Source organism: Parasteatoda tepidariorum, chromosome 4, assembly GCF_043381705.1.
Source record: "Parasteatoda tepidariorum isolate YZ-2023 chromosome 4, CAS_Ptep_4.0, whole genome shotgun sequence".
NCBI classification, from domain to species: domain Eukaryota; kingdom Metazoa; phylum Arthropoda; class Arachnida; order Araneae; family Theridiidae; genus Parasteatoda; species Parasteatoda tepidariorum.
Genome location: NC_092207.1, coordinates 26,699,657 through 26,716,763, shown reverse-complemented (window position 1 = coordinate 26,716,763; position 17,107 = coordinate 26,699,657). Strand labels below are relative to the sequence as shown.

The window sequence follows — 17,107 nt, the reverse complement described above, 5'->3', positions numbered from 1 at the left end:
ATTCTCTTCAACACATGAAGAGTTTCCTATGTCCTGACTCCTCAATAATGTCTCCTCTTATTCTACCACTTACAAACAATTTAATCAGTAGTTTCTTTTTCATACTTCTCTTAAGAGTCACGTGAGAAAATATGGCGTGGAAATTTTCATATAATTTTATGTAACCTCAACTTATACCTAATCAGAACCGCGTGAACCTAATATGACCTATTATTTTAGTCTTTTTACAAAAGCAATATGACAGAAAAAAACTAATTTAAATTTTCTAATTTATTTCGGATTCTCTGTGGAGCAATTGTGAAATGTGAAAATGCTCATGAAAAATTCATGTGACCTACGATCACGTTATTAGCAATGATAAAGACATTAAGACATTTCTGGATGTTTCGACACATTGTTAAACACATTTTTAGAAAACAATTTAAAAAATATCATTTTATTATAGAGCATTTTTTTTATCTTAAAGGAAATGTTATGCATGTGAAAAAAAATAAGTTTAGAAAAATATATATGCGTTTAAATTATATTTTTTTACCTTCAAAATACGATTTGGTCAGATGGTAGCGTCACTTATACTTTTTTATAATCTTCGTTTGCCATTTTAAGTAAAGTTATTTTCTACAAATGCAATGTTATTGTTATCAACTTGAACACTTCTCTTTTTCCCTCCTATTGGAGCTAAGAATGACGCATGCATTTTCACATTTTTAGCTCATGAATAAATTATGACGAATGTAAAATATATTCCAGGATCTTGTTGAGAAGATTGATTCATATTTTTTTCTCAAGTATCTTGAAGTAAAGATTAAAAATTCTAATATACGATTGATAAAAGTTTCTGACTTATAGCATGGAATCGATTTCGTTTTTCTGAGAATAGTTATTTACCCTGAAATATTTGCATACTTATGTTACTAATGCAAAACAGAATTTCTTTTTCTTTAACTTTTCTTATATTTTATCGTTCATTTCAAACGAAATTTGTACTTTACAACATTTCATAATTCTAATCTTTTTCATATTTTAATAAGCTAAGTAGTAGAAGTATAGCTAAGTATAGTATAAGCAGTAATAGTATAGCAGTAATAGTAATAGTATAAGCTAAGTAGTATTTCACTTTATAAGTAGTAGAAAAAAACATTGTAATTTTTCAGTTAAAAAATAACTTTTTTGACTCAAATAAAATTAATTAATTAGCATTTTTTTTCAGATATATTAAATTTTAAAAAATTTATTTCATATAACTAATTAGTAAAACTTTTTAAATTTGAAATATAGATCACTATGTTCAATGCGATATTCCAAAATGCCATCCAAATGCGATTCCAAAATTTATCCATAATTTATCATTATCAAAATTTATTATCATTTATCATCATTATTATCATTATTTATCATCATTGTTATCATTATTTATCATCATTATTATCATAATTTATCATCATTTATTATCATTATTATCATTTATCATCATTATTATCATCATTTACCATCATTATTATCATCATTTATCATCATTATTATCATCATTTATCAATAATAAGATCTCTGAAATTCCTCTATTCTATATAACTTTTTCTGTTCCATGTATCTACTTCGATATATCTTCTTCTATATGCCTTTTTAAACATATAAATAAATTATTGAAATATATCACAATTTGAAATCAATATTGAATAAGAAAATGAAATTTTATAAATAAACACATAATCTTTATAGAGAATACAGCTCAAAATTTGAGTTTTAGTTATTAAAAGATAAATAATTAAATTTTAAAGAAAATGTCCAATGCGAACTAAACCAGACCTGGCCAACATGCACCAGTCACGTTAAATAGTGAAACCTGTCCAATTGTTTTATTGAAACTTTTATTTTCAGTTGCCTGAGAACAAAATAGAGCAAAAAAAGGAGAATTTCAATTTACAATGTGTTTAAAAAGTTAAAAATGACTTATAAAATTTTTAATTATTGTTATTAAATGATTATATATTTGAAAGAGAAACAAGAATATATTCTTAAATTAAGTAATGATGATGCGTTGCTAGACCTGGTTTTTTAGTAGATTTATCAAAAAAAACTTAATCAGCAAAGTAAAAACTAAAGAACAAGATATTTAAAAATCGATGTTTTTAATTCCATAACTTTTTTAACAAGGATGACAACTTTGCAATAATAATTCTCAACCTTTCTTCTGTTAAATAATTTTACAACAGACCTAAGAATTTCTCGAAACATATTAATAATATGAAGATACTTATTAAAGAAACATTTGATAATCGTTTCCGGAATTTTGAAAAAATGATGAAAATGTTTTATATATTTTCATAATGACTTTGTTAGGGTTCCTGAAAAGCTGCAAATGGAGTAAATTAAGTTACATTATCAAAAAAGAGCAACCGAACTTATAAAAGGTATCTAGTTTGAAAAGTTACTTTCACGCATAAATACATTAAAAGGATGAATTAATTGAATCGTCACTGCAATCTTAGCTTCAGACTTTTATCAATAAAAAATGCTTTTTTTAATTTTACAGAAAGGTGGCAGATTAAATGAAGTATGCTACTATCTTCTTAATGAGAATAAACTTATAAAAAAATTATATTATCATTACTGTCATTTTTAATTAGAAAAATTATTTGAAATATTTATGAAGGTATGTTTGTTTCCACTTGACTTATTAAGGAAATAGTTTATTTGCTTCCGGAATTCCGAAGAAATTATTCTAATCAGCTACTTATGACTCATGAACACATATGAAGGAAGCAGTACAAAGGTTTTGTGTGTTTTATTTGAAGTATAATGCTTGGTAATTTCAGTGAAAAGCTATGCGTCAAATATCAAGTTTTACAATCCAAACAAATTTATTTAGTTGCATTGCATGAAAGCAAGAACATCTTTATCAGTTAAAAAATATTAAAATGATTTCCAGTTAATAAATTAGTAAATAAATTTGGTAAAGAACTCATTCATCAGTTCGTGTTAATTAAAAAAGAAGAAGAAAATAAAAAGGTCAAAAGAATTATAAATGTTTAGTCTCAGCTACGTAAATGATGCATGAAATAGCTTTTTTCAAAATCCCAGCTGCGTTCTGTTTCCGTTTGCATTGCTTTCTCTCGCCTCCACATTCTCAGGAATTAAATTCTTAGTCATTCTTTCTTTTTTTTTCTTTTAATCATCAATGACGTATTGTTAAAAGAAATATAAAATAAAAACTTACAAACTTTTGATATTTCAAACAATTACTATAGAGGCTGTTTTCAATTATTTTTAAAAGGAATAAATTACCTAAAAATATTAATTTTTAAATTATTCTTTCTCCTAGAGCAGAGGTGGCGAACCTTTATACACCAACGAGCCATTTTTTTCTGAAACGTTGTTTAATGAGGTCATAGACATGCCGTCAAATAATTTTGACTACCTAGTTATTGAGAAAATAATAATACTAAATACTATCAACTCAAAACTCTTTATTTGCTTTAAAAAAAAAACATTTTGCAATGTCTCAGTTATACGCGTAATACAAATTAAAGTAACATCAGTGTGACTTCTGTTGTTGCAGATTAGATGACAGATAATTTATATTAGGTTGTAAGATGTTAGTTTAAGCAGGACTGTCAATTTTTTTTGCTAGTCATTTATGGTTAGCTTGTTTTTTATGGTTATTAATTGTTTTTTTAGCATTAATTGTTAATTTTTTTACTAATAATTGTTTATTATTTTGTGTCTTTTGTGAATTTCAATTTAATTGTTACATATGCTTCATAGTGTAATAACATTTGTGTAATAACAATTCATAGTGTAATAACAAATGTGATCGGTGGCATGCCCAAAATATTGCATCGGGTGCCATTGGTTCGCTATCCCTGTCCCAGAGGGTTCCAAATGAAATGAAATCCAATGATTATTAAGCAGCGATCCAAAATCAGCGGCCATAACAATCACGCGACCTAATGTTCTGTTTTGAATTTGACCTTTGGTAACTGTTCATTAAAGGAGATGAGTTATCGGTTAAAAAAATTAAATAAATATTAATAGATATAATTCATAATGGGATTGGAAAATTTAATTATAATTAAAAATGATAAACTAAGTAATAGTTTTTAATCTAATTTTATAAGCTGCTTTGTTGAATGTGTAAATCCTCAAAGAGATTTCTGGTTTAAAAATAATAAAATTCAGTTTTTATTTATGTGTAAGATTTTAAGGACCCACCTTCGAAGATCAAACTTTTGGTAGACACTATGCAGATGCTATAGGAAAACAAAAATTAGTTCTAGATTTTTATAAGAGGGCACTTGTTTGAATAACTTTTTTTAACCGATTGTCAAATCATTAAAAAATCGCTTTCCTATCAATTTAGGAACATATAATTCCATACTATTGATATAAATTAATATTTTTCATATTGCTCCCCTTTGGCTATTTATTAATAATTTATTAATAATCCATTTTGGCTTTTATAATGTTTGGCAATTTACTAATAATTAAGACCCACAAATATATAGATCAAAATTTTAATAGAAAATTACTTTTTACAATTTGTTAATGTGTCAATTTCTTTAGTTTAAAAATTTGTAAAGTTACACTAGCCCTTCGAATAATTTACTTCATTGAGTAAAACTTCATAATTTGATTTACTGTGCTATTCCAAATATAGCATCTAATTGTTAAAAGGTCGGTATGCATTCAAATTACTCGTACGCATACCGACCTATTTAAATATAAATTTACTAAAAACAATTTCATGAGCAAGGTATTAAACTGTCCAATAAAATTTTCCAATCACTTATTAATATTAAAGGCATTTTTTAAACTTAAATTGAATGCTCTATTTGAAACAATTACTTTAATAACAATTGTATAGAAAACAATAAAATGTACTGTGGTTAACTTCATTAAAATGCACGTCAAATGATTTGATGCAAATTGTTTATACTATTAGTAATTTAGAGAAAGAATAAACAATGTTACAGTTCATGAAGCAACAAAATTATTAAGACATTCAATTCCAGAGGTCAAGATATTAAATATAAACAATTATTCATTTGGTTATAATTGGTTATTATTTCAATATTTATATATCTCACATATTATGTTTATAAATTTATGTAACTTAAATTTTTATAATAACTTATTTAGTATTTTGTACATTTGTATTTTTCATTTTTTTAGGCATGTAAAGGATGCGTAACGCAGCCATGTATTTGCACAGGAGACAAAGGCCCATTCGTAAGCTTTACATGTTTTTCTTAACGCTTAATTTAATACATAAACAACTTTTCTGCTATTTCTTAAAATAAAATTATTATGGAATTTTAACTCTGATATTCATTGCTTGTTATTTATTCTTTACATATGTAAGATTTTCATGAGTTGACATTGAATCACTTCACGAGAAGAATTGCTTTTATTTTCCAAAAATTTAATTTAGTGGGAAATTGTTAAAAACGAAACTGAGATTTGAAAAAAAATTTAAAAGAAGGAAATTGTTTTCTTTTATCAATTGGTTTATTTTTACCGAACTTTCTGGGCAGAAATATTGCTTAGCAGGAAAGAAAAAAAAGAGTTGTAGCATTTTTACAATATGGATTCATTTTCAAATTTTTTTCACTTAAAATAAACAAAATAACTCTTTTACCGTCTTCATAATAGTGTTAATTTCATATTTTTAAGAAAAAAAATAGCTTTATTGTACAAATATAAGTTTCATGTATAAGCATAAAGGGAAAAAAATAAAATTGAATATTTTTGCATCACCAAAATAAAATAAAGTATTAACCAAAAAAAGGAGGAAAAAATATTGAACCTTAAAAACATTCCAGTTGATTTTTTGACGCAAAAATAACCTCCTTAATCTAAATATGACCCCCTTTCTTCCTTCCGATTTTGCTTTTAGAATTGTTTTTATGAAAATTATTACATAGCTTTTGAGACTTTCAGTATGTTAACTTCTGCAAAAGAAGGTTTCTCAAAATTAAGCAAAAAATGTGTCGAAGCTCAGAAACAAATAAAGTCGGATTTCAAAGCCCCATGAACTCATTTTTGAGACTATGCGTACTCTCACTTAAACAACAAAATGAGTGCACGATGTGTTCTTTTTGAGACTATGCATTTTGCTCAAAAAGTCTACTTTGAGAATGCCACATGGTACCTGAGTAGTTAAAAAATAGGACTCCGGTCCGGAGGGGCCGGAGTTCAATCCTCGACTCCGCTAAGACCCACCGAGTAAAGGCGGTATACTTACTCGTAAAATCTGTGGAATCAAAAGTCCTGTGGTCGATCACTTACCAGTACCATGGGTACTGGGATCTGGAGAAAATTTCTTTCCTCTTCAGATGGATGTCTTCGGATCATCCTCAGGTCTGTTTCTCCGACTGTCGCCAATAGCCCAGAGTGCAGCTCTAGTGCGACGTAAACGAAATACCTAACTACCAAGTTGAGCATGTCACTAAACGAAAATAAAATACTAACTAAGTATAATTTAATACGAGCCTAAGAAGCTTACTAATTTCAAATTTTATATGAAATTTCCTCTAATCGATATTTTAAAATTAGAATTGTTAAAGATAAAAGAACTCTTTACTCGACATTATTTTTTATCTTCGAAAACACTACCAAGTAAAATATACGCGAAGTATAATTCAAAATTGTACGTTACCAATTATTTTTTCCAGTTTATTTGTACCAAAAATAGCAGATATTAAAATTCCTTTGTTACATACTCCAATATCTAAGATATAAAAGTTGGAAGTTCTAAAAACAATTTATGAAGCTCATAATTTTTCCTAATTTTCATCAGGGTTCACCAGGGATACCAGGACTGCAAGGTCCACCAGGTCATCCTGGTTCCATAGGGCCAGAAGGACCTCCTGGAAAAAGAGGAAATAAAGGAGACATTGGATATCCAGGAGCTGATGGTCCTAAAGGCATTAGAGTAAGATAAAAATAATTCAGTTTCTTATCTTAATTTCTCAACAGCTTTTAACATTTTTGACAAGTTTTATTAATTTATTAATGTTATTATTTTGTTACTAAAGTTTGTTACAATTTTTACAATCCGGACTCAAACTATTTTCATTCTCAGCAATTTAATTATTTCTTATTCATCATAAATTATGAGATAAATTAATTATTGAGAAATAAATGTAAATTATGTCTTAATTTTAGTTTAATTTAATTTTACATAGTAAATAAGTAAATATCATACAATTTAAATTTTGATTTAAGTTCTTTATTGGCGATATTCGAGTATGTTGAATGTAAAATATTACAAATAGTATTCTAGTTATAACTTTTGTTTTCTTTCTTCAGGGAGAAGATGGCATGCCAGGCTTTGAAGGTACACCAGGAGTACCTGTGAGTAAAATATTTCCCATCATAGGTACAAAACATCCAAGTACACAATATTTTTGAGATCAACTCGATACAGTGAATTTATGGTATATTCTTTTATCAGACATAGGTTGCAACCATTATTGAACATAAATTTTGCTTTACAGGGCTTACCTGGAAGTGATGGACCACCCGGAGAACGTGGTTTTCCAGGTTGTAATGGAACTGATGTAAGTTAATAACCTTTAATTTAATAAATTCCTAGTATTCTACAACTTTATGTCAACTGTCATTTAATCGATTGTTTCTTCAGATTTATCATTCAGAAAGTTTACTCTTTTTTCTTAGGGTCGCCCAGGGCCACCAGGTATACCAGGCAGACTAGGTCCCAAGGGTCGAGATGGAAATCCTGGATACTGGGGACAAAAAGTATCTATGCATTCAACAATTATATTTATTTTATTTTTTATTTTATCACCGTCGATGAACAGCCGACCTAATTTTGAGTTTACGACTACCAATATTCAACTCTGTAGTTTTGTAATGTTGAACCCAATCCAGAAGACAAGAGAACTCATAGATCAATTATCGGGAGAAATCTGCTTTTGTGGAGAACTTTCTGATGGCATTAACATACATTTGCGTTACATAGAGAGGAAAAGAGAGAGAGGTTGGATCGACCGCAAGGCTCTAACCCAGGATCTGTCTACCACTGACGATATTTTACGCCATCACTGTGGTCGGTACGACCCAGGTGCGGAAATCATATCAACCAGCCATTGCTGGGATTGGAACCCGATCTTCTCATTGGGAGGCAACCACTCTATCCTCTGAATCACCAAGGCTCTTCAACAATTATTTAAATTTTACTGACGGATTACTTAAACCAGATTTTTATAAAATGATTTCTGCCACCTTGATGAGGTCCAGAAAAAANATTTTATTTTTTATTTTATCACCGTCGATGAACAGCCGACCTAATTTTGAGTTTACGACTACCAATATTCAACTCTGTAGTTTTGTAATGTTGAACCCAATCCAGAAGACAAGAGAACTCAAGGATCAATTATCTGGAGAAATCTGCCTTTGTGGAGAACTTTCTGATGGCATTAACATACATTTGCGTTACATAGAGAGGAAAAGAGAGAGAGGTTGGACCAACAGCAAGGTTCTAACCTAGGATCTGTCTACCACTGAGGATATTTTACGCCATCACTGCGGTCGGTACGACCCAGGTACGGAATTCCTATCAACCAGCCATTGCTGGGATTGGAACCCGATCTCCTCATTGGGAGGCTATCACTCTATACTCTGAATCACCACGGCTCTTCAACAATTATTTAAATTTTACTGACGGATTACTTAAACCAGATTTCTATAAAATGATTTCTGCCACTTTGATGAGGACCAGAAAAAAAAACAATGCAAGGCGTAATGTTTTTTTCATCAGATAGTTGTCTTCACTTTTATCGGACCTTATCAAAGCACTAAGAAACATATTTTAAAAAACTTGGAGGCCAGGCTGCATATTTAAAATATCGTGAAAATCAACTAAACTAATTACTAAATTGGTTATAAAACCAAACTCTTAACTAGATTTTTTATAAAGTTATTTCTAATGCCTTGAAAAGTTTCTGAAACATAAAGGGCAGAAATGTCTTCTAGAGACAACTGTCTTCAACATCGAGAGAATAAAAAATGGAGGTTATCAAACTCCAAGTTTCTAATTTTAAAATCCTATAAAAATTGCTTAAAATGACAAAGTTTCCCAATTTATAAAAATAATTAATTTTAAAAATTTTCTTTAAAAGGGAGATCCTGGAGAAGGAGGAATAAACTCTCTAGGCATTAGAGGTGAACCAGGAGAACCAGGAAGACCAGGATTTCCGGTATCATTTTTTGTCATAGTTGATGTTGATATAAATATTTTTAAAGTGACGTTTTAATGAATCATTGAAATATTCCTCTTAGGGACCTATTGGATATCCAGGATCACGCGGTGCTAATGGAATAACAGGAGATTCAGGACCCCCTGTAAGCCAAAAATAACTTATATAAGAAAAATACTTTAGATGACTGTTTCCTTTACATTTTAAGCTATTCATGAATTAAATGTTATTAAATTTTGTAATTTTCTGAATAATTGTTTAATTTGTATAGGGTGTCCAAGGTTATCCTGGAGACAAAGGTGGACGTGGTCCAACAGGAGAGGGTGTACGGGGTCAAAAAGGACAGAAAGTAGGAATGCTAATTTTGATTAAAAAAAACGTCATCTTTTTTTTTACAATTTGTAAAAATGGATCATGCATGTTCAGGATTATTTTTATTAAAAAAAAATATCTTTCTTAACTAATTCTTAGGGTGAAACAGGTCAAACAGGAGATATTGGCAAACCAGGAATTCCAGAAGCTGTAAAACCTGAAGATGAACTTACAGGATCACCCGGTGAATCCGGAGACCGAGTAACAAAAAAATTCTTTGTACTATTATTTGATTAACTTCTAAACTATGCTTTACTATTTTTTGCAAATCACATTTTTAGGGAGATAAAGGTGATGATGGTGTTCGTGGCTATGATGGCAGGCCTGGCAATCAGGTACAAAATAGTAGGATTTTTTCAGTTGTTATATTTATCACAAAATTATTCGATTGCGTTCGGCGCAATTTTTTTTCTTTTTTGAAAACTACACTAATTAATTTTTTTTTATCATCAGAGGTCCTAAAATTATGAATCTAATGTAATATAATGCAAAATTTATTAAACGTTTTTTTTTCTTTTCAAACTAAAGGCATATTTGAATACAAAAGCTGCAAAACATTTTATACCACTTTAACAGCTATGCAACAAATCGTAACATAAAAAATATCAAAATATTTTGCTTTTAGTTCGAAACATTGTTACTATCATACAAAATCTGAGAACGAAGTTTCAAGGAATTCTATAACAGACTTTTTTTGTAATGTGTGTTAACATAAAAAGATTATTTTCAAAACCTACGTTCTTCTGAAAATGCATTTAAAGTATATAGTGAATAAAAAATTTATTTTCCGCATAATACTAATTCGCAATTCAAAGGAATTTAGAAAGCTACTGAATATACACCGAACAGCCATTACATTATGACCACCCTGCTAATAACATGTAGGACCACCTATAGTCCTCAAAACTGCTTGCAACCGCCGTGGCATTGATTCCACAAGGTGCTGGTAGGTAGTCTGAGGTATCTGGTACCAAGCGCTCACCAACTGGTCCTGAAATTCCCTCACATTGCGAGGGGATAGTGTTGCAGCACGAATTTGGTTTTCCAAGTAGGATCACAAATGCTCTATTGGACTAAGGTCAGGTGAATTTGGGGACCAAGACATGACTTGAAAGTTACTGGAATGTTCCTCGAACCAATCCATGACGATTCGACCCTTATGACATGAATGTATCGTTAAAATTTGACATGTCATTGCTAGTAAATTGTAATTCTCATTCTATAAAAATCGTAAAAGGATACAATAATGGGAGAACAAAAAATGTATTAAAAAACGTATAAAAGGTATTGATTGAAATAAAGAAAGATGAAAAGAAATGTGTTAGTATTGTAATTAAACATTATGATGAAACTACACATAAACATATTTTTTAATTAACAATACTTTTTATATTTCTTTAGGGTCCGAAGGGACAGAAAGGCCCTGATGGAGACAAGGGTGAAAGAGGAGAATTGGGACCAAGGGTAATATATTTTTCAATTTAATTCAATTTCTGAACTATTTTTATGACCATTTAAACATATATGCTATAAGCTATAAATATTACTCAAACAAGAATTAAAATTTTAATTGTTTTAAAATTTCAAAAAATATATTTATCACGACTCATACCCTCCAACATTTGAGGTGTTTGCAAAATATTATTCTCAGTGGTAGAGAGCATATCAACTTAATTTTTTGCAAACAAATAGAATTTCTTTAAACCTTTTATCAGAATTTAAAGAACATAATCATATGCCCGTTCGGTGTCTTAGATATCTGCTTAAAATATTTCTGTGTAGTACAAAATTCTTTTAATTCTAATTAATTAAAAAATTTAACTTTACCTTTTTTTGGCTACCACTAAGACAAATATTTTTCCTGAACTACAGAAATTTGAAGTAGTAGAAGGGTATTTCATTACTTATATTAGGTATTAAAGTTACCTTCACAAAAATATTTTATAATTAAATATTTATCTGAACACGTTCAATATTTAAACGATGAATTTACACTAATATACAAATATATTAATGTAAAACTGTTAAGTTACAAATTCTTTAATAATACACAAATACATTAGAGTAAGACTGTTAAAGTATGAATTCTTTAAAATAGTGTTTTTCATTTTATCAAATTCTAAAACTTGTTGAAACTCGTATATTTATCCACATTTTTTTATTTGACCAATCATGTGGCAAAATTATATAAACTGTTTCACTATACTCGAAGTAATAACATATATATTCTTTATAGAAAAATAGATTTGATTTTTTTTAACATAATAATTAAAATAGTTTAAATGTAATTTTAATAAATTTTAACAACATCTATACACTGCTGTGTGCGCAAATTTCCATGGTATAGCAGAAAATGAAATTAATTCAAAATGTTATTGAGGAATAGTTTTTTATGCTTTTATAATAATATAACAATGTAAAAACTGAGAAAAGTTTATTTTTTTCAACAAAATAAATTCAAAGAATAGTTCATTAAGTTTATTCGAATGTTTAAATTTGAAGAGGTTTTCTTGATAAACTGGACCTTTATTTTATGCCAATAATATTATTTTTCTACGTTAAATAACACTTGATTTCATTTATTTTAATTTTTGTGATCATTTCAAAGTTATATAATTCAAATACAATTGGAATTTACTTCTGTTCCAAATAGGGAAAGAGGGGTAGAACTGGATTCCCTGGACCTTCTGGTGAAAGGGGACAAAAAGGTAATCCAGGTTTGACAGGCAGAGAAGGAAAACCAGGATTCAAGGTAATCTAATAAATTTTAAGATTTTAAAAACTCTTGATACTCCATGTTTATCTTTACTCCATGTAAGATGAGTAAGAGTTTTAGCACTAAGGCAATTAAAATATTTAAATATTACTAAAAACGAAATTGGAAAATTTAATGTTCTACTAATGACCAGCTGATTATTAACATTAATTTAACCATTTTCGATTTACAATTAATCTTTTACGTTGACTACGCATTCTATTTAGATTCTTTTAACAGATATAAACAATAGTGGGCGTCAATACGTACTCACGAACTGTTAGGTTGCGAAAGCTGCAATGCTTAACTAAACACTCATCTGTTACGGGAGGGCTCCCTTCTGAAATTTTATTAGTTTTATATTTTTTATAACTTATTATGTAAATTAATTTTAAGACACGAAAACTCATTACTAGTGTTTTAGATTATTCCACGTCGTAAAAAATCATTAGCTCCAATTTTTTTTTTTTTTTTGAAAAGCGAATGAAATAGATTTTGAACATGCAAAAATAAATAAATTTAAAAAAAATAAATAAAATTAGAAAATAAATAAATAAATAAAGTAAAAAAATTTCTCACTAACTACTGTGACCACTGCTTCATTTTCAGCCCATAAATAATTGGAAATTCAATTCTTTTAGAGTAAAAGCTTTATTTTAATTCATATTACCTGGGATTTAAAACATGTCGTGGGTACAGTTATATAACTAAATAATTCTTAGACATCCATTTTTTTTTAAAAAAAAGGCAATGTTTTGTCTTATTTCAAACGTTGTCCAGTTTTATACCGACCAATGTATAAACGATTAGTTGGAGTGGACATGCAGTGTCATTTTAAATAACCTGGACAAAATTAAAACAAGCAATAACAGATCTGCAATAAGATTCAAAAATCGCGTAGGGACATAGGGTCAAAAGCCGCTAAAAGTGGGAGCAAATCATATTTCTCAAACATACCCGGTGTATCTCGAACGTATCCTGCTGCCACAACAACTCTTCTTAAATCTTTCTATGATGAAACGGTTGCTTTGTCAATAAGTACTTTAAGAATTCTTACAAGAAAAAATATTGAGACAAATCTGGTGATCTTGCTGGCCATGTCATTATTCCTCGTTTTTTTTTTAATTGAAAAGCTCTCTAGCGGTTGCGGATAGCGTTTGTGATCCTATGCTTCCATGTATTTTCTTCTGCTTCGCTCTTTCATTTCAGCTTGTTATTTTAAATCACCCAGTACAATTTCAAAGCTTTAACTAGAGAACCTGATAATGAAAAATGTATGTCTAATTCGAAATCGAAAAATATTGAATTATATCTAGTTAGAGAGCAATATCCACAATACTGTAAAATATGCAGTAATTGCTTAGAAATAAGTTTCCATTACGGAGCCTGCGAGTGTAAAGCCAAATTTAAAATGGCTTTCGNTAATTTTAATACATTTTAACAACATCTATACACTGCTGTGTGCGCAAATTTCCATGGTATAGCAGAAAATGAAATTAATTCAAAATGTTATTGAGGAATAGTTTTTTATGCTTTTATAATAATATAACAATGTAAAAACTGAGAAAAGTTTATTTTTTTCAACAAAATAAATTCAAAGAATAGTTCATTAAGTTTATTCGAATGTTTAAATTTAAAGAGGTTTTCTAGATAAACTGGACCTTTATTTTATGCCAATAATGTTATTTTTCTACGTTAAATAACACTTGATTTCATTTATTTTAATTTTATGATCATTCCAAAGTTATATAATTCAAACACAATTGGGATTGACTTTTGTTACCAACAGGGAAAGAGAGGTAGAACTGGATTCCCAGGACCCTCCGGAGAAAGAGGACAAAAAGGTAATCCAGGCTTGACAGGGAGAGAAGGAAAACCAGGATTCAAGGTAATCAAATAAATTTTATGATTTCATAAACTCATGATACTTAATGTTTATCTTTTTGAAAGATGAGTAAGAGTTTTAGCATTAAAACAATTAAAGTATTAAAATATTACTAAAAACGAAATTAGAAAACTAATGTATAACTAATGACCAGCTGATTATTAACATTAATTTTAGCCATTTTCGATTTACAATTGATCTCCGTTAACTATGCATTCTTTTTAAATTCTTTTTATAGATATAAACAATCATGGACGTTAATACGTACTCACAAACTATTAGCTCACAAAAGTTTGCGATGATTAACTAAACACTCATCGATTAAATGAGTGCTTCACTCCAAAATTTTATGAGTCTTATATTCTTTGCAACTTATAATATTAATTAATTTTAAAATACGAAAACTCATTACGAGTGTTCTTGTTTCTTTCAGGGCGTAAAAAATCATTGGTTCTTAATTTTGTTTTTGAAAAGCGAATGAAATAAATTTTAATCATGCAAAAAAAAAAAAAAAAATGAATTAAACACGGTAGAAAAATTCCTCACTAACTACTGCGGCCACTGTCTCATTTTAAGCTCAGGTATAATTAGCGATTCAATTATTTTAAAGTAAAAGCTTTATTTTAACTAATATTACCTGAGATTCAAAACGTATCGTGGGTTCAGTTATGTAACTAAGTAACTCTGAGGCATATATTTTTCAAAAAAGTAATGCTTTGTCTTATTTTAAACGTTGTCCAGTTTTATACCGACCAATGTATTCCATTTACGATTAGTTGGAGTGGTTATCTAGACCTGCAGTGTCATTTTAAGTAACCTCGTCAAAATTAAAAGGTGAAGCAAGTATGCGATAAGATTCAGAAATCGCATACTTGCGATGGGGTCAAGACCCGCTAGAAGTAGCAGCAAATTATAAGTAATATACAAGTAAACAAAAACCATTGTACACCATTTTACTTATACTTCGTTTCCGCACTCTACGAAAGTGTGACCAACAAGAGATGTTCAAAGCTTTGTCAGACACCTGGAACGTTAATGGTGCATCTTTCTCAAACATGCCAGGTGTATCTCGAACATATCCTGCTGCCACAACAACTCTTCTTACGAAATCTTTCTGTGATGAAACGGCTGCTTTGTCAATAAGTACTTTAAAAATTCTTACAAGAAAAAATATTGAGACAAATCTGGTGATCGCGCTGGCCATGTCATTATTCCTCGTTTTTCTTTTAAATTTAAAATCTCTCTAGTGGTTGCTGATATCGTTTGTGATCCTATGCTTCCATGTATTTTCTTCTACTTAGCTCTTTTATTTTAGCTTGTTATTTTAAATCACCCAGTACAATTTCAAAGCTTTAACTAGAGATCCTGATAATGAAAAATGTATGTTTAATTCGAAATCGAAAAATATTGAATTAGAGAGCAATATCCACAATACAGTAAAATATGCAGTAATTGCTTAGAAATAAGTTTCCGTTGCGGAGCCCGCGAGTGTAAAGCCAAATTTAAAATGGCTTTCGCCAGAGCCTTTGAATGCGAAGAGTAAATGGGATATTCACAGTAGAACTTTATTATTTATTGGATAAAAAATCCAAAGAAAATTTTAGAAAGAAAAACTCTATTCTTTTTTTAGGGAATGCAAGGACAACTAGGCACAGCTGGACCCCCAGGTCCTCAAGGTTACGAAGTAAGTTATTATTATTATTATTATTATTATATTTCAATACCAATACTATTCTTTAAAGAAGCCTTAAGATTAAGTTTGTAACTGTGCAAGTGTATTCACTGGCAATTCACTGGCAAAGTGTTTCGCATGATGTCAGTAAAAACTATTTTATATGGTTTGTTTATTTTTATAAAGTATTATGCATAATTTTATTTTCATCTTGAGATTATATAATATGCTTCAATAAATGAATGTTGTGTTAGCCAATGTAAAATGAACTATTATATGTACTCAAAGTCAAGTATCTAGTTTAAAAAGGACTATATTTCAAAAATATTCACTTGCCTGATTTTGCTATATAGGGGCCCCCTGGAGAATTCATTGAATTCGGTAAACCACTTCCGGGACCACCAGGAAGCCAAGGAGAACCAGGGGATCCTGGTTATCCAGGTGTTCAAGGTAAACACAATAATCAATATAAATTTATCTCTGTGATTCACAAACTACTTTTTTGACACGAAACATACATTATTGTCCTAATAATTAAATGACAAATCAAAGATCTAAAGATTTGCCTAAAAATATTAGTTATTATTTTATAATCCCAATTTTAAACTCACTCATGTGTCTTATTATTTCATTTCATGAAATATAAATAATGCTACATAGGTTAGGAAAATATACCTAGTAAGCTGTTAACTTCTTAAAGCAGAATTTTTTAAACTTATTTTCATACTTTTTTTCATTATTTCGTGTTAATTTAGGTCAAAATAAATGAAAAATATTATATTTAGTCTTTTAATAATTTATGAAATACAGCATAAAACATCGGAGTTTTTTTCTGGGTTAAAGGAAATATCCTCCAAACACCACTCATTTCCGAACAATATTTTTTTCAATTTCGCTCTTATTAGGTGTTATTTATATTTTTTTTAAAAAGTTATCCATCATTGAAATTACTTTTATCTACAAAATTAACAATTGATAAATTTTTGAATATGAACGAAAATAATTTCAAGCTATTTTCTTAAATTTTATATTTTAGTGCTAATATAATTCTGATAATCTAATTATTAGTAACTATTAGACTGTTTCTTATAATTAAAAATGCACAAAAATATAATTTTGCTTGTAATTCACGGATCTGAAAAAATATATATATAAGGAATGGTGTCCCAACAGCATGAAAGAGTTGAGATATTTACAGACAT

General features: G+C 29.0%; 1 protein-coding gene across 4 annotated transcripts in view; it reads left to right on the top strand.

Annotated features, from left to right (window-relative positions):
• The window catches only part of LOC107441188 (collagen alpha-5(IV) chain), a 72,931-nt gene that overhangs the window by 20,079 nt on the left and 35,745 nt on the right, over positions 1-17,107 (top strand). For 2 of the 4 annotated variants that reach the window (XM_043051616.2, XM_043051617.2), the window contains exons 2-15: positions 5,173-5,229; positions 6,800-6,934; positions 7,312-7,356; positions 7,500-7,562; positions 7,681-7,761; positions 9,144-9,221; positions 9,304-9,366; positions 9,493-9,570; positions 9,693-9,794; positions 9,875-9,928; positions 10,995-11,057; positions 12,247-12,345; positions 15,864-15,917; positions 16,259-16,355. In XM_043051616.2, the coding sequence (XP_042907550.1) occupies positions 5,173-5,229; positions 6,800-6,934; positions 7,312-7,356; positions 7,500-7,562; positions 7,681-7,761; positions 9,144-9,221; positions 9,304-9,366; positions 9,493-9,570; positions 9,693-9,794; positions 9,875-9,928; positions 10,995-11,057; positions 12,247-12,345; positions 15,864-15,917; positions 16,259-16,355 (1,069 nt within the window). Of the gene's footprint in view, positions 1-5,172; positions 5,230-6,799; positions 6,935-7,311; positions 7,357-7,499; positions 7,563-7,680; positions 7,762-9,143; positions 9,222-9,303; positions 9,367-9,492; positions 9,571-9,692; positions 9,795-9,874; positions 9,929-10,994; positions 11,058-12,246; positions 12,346-14,137; positions 14,237-15,863; positions 15,918-16,258; positions 16,356-17,107 lie in introns of all 4 variants that reach the window. The other 2 variants (XM_043051618.2, XM_071179566.1) reach the window with 1 other exon arrangement.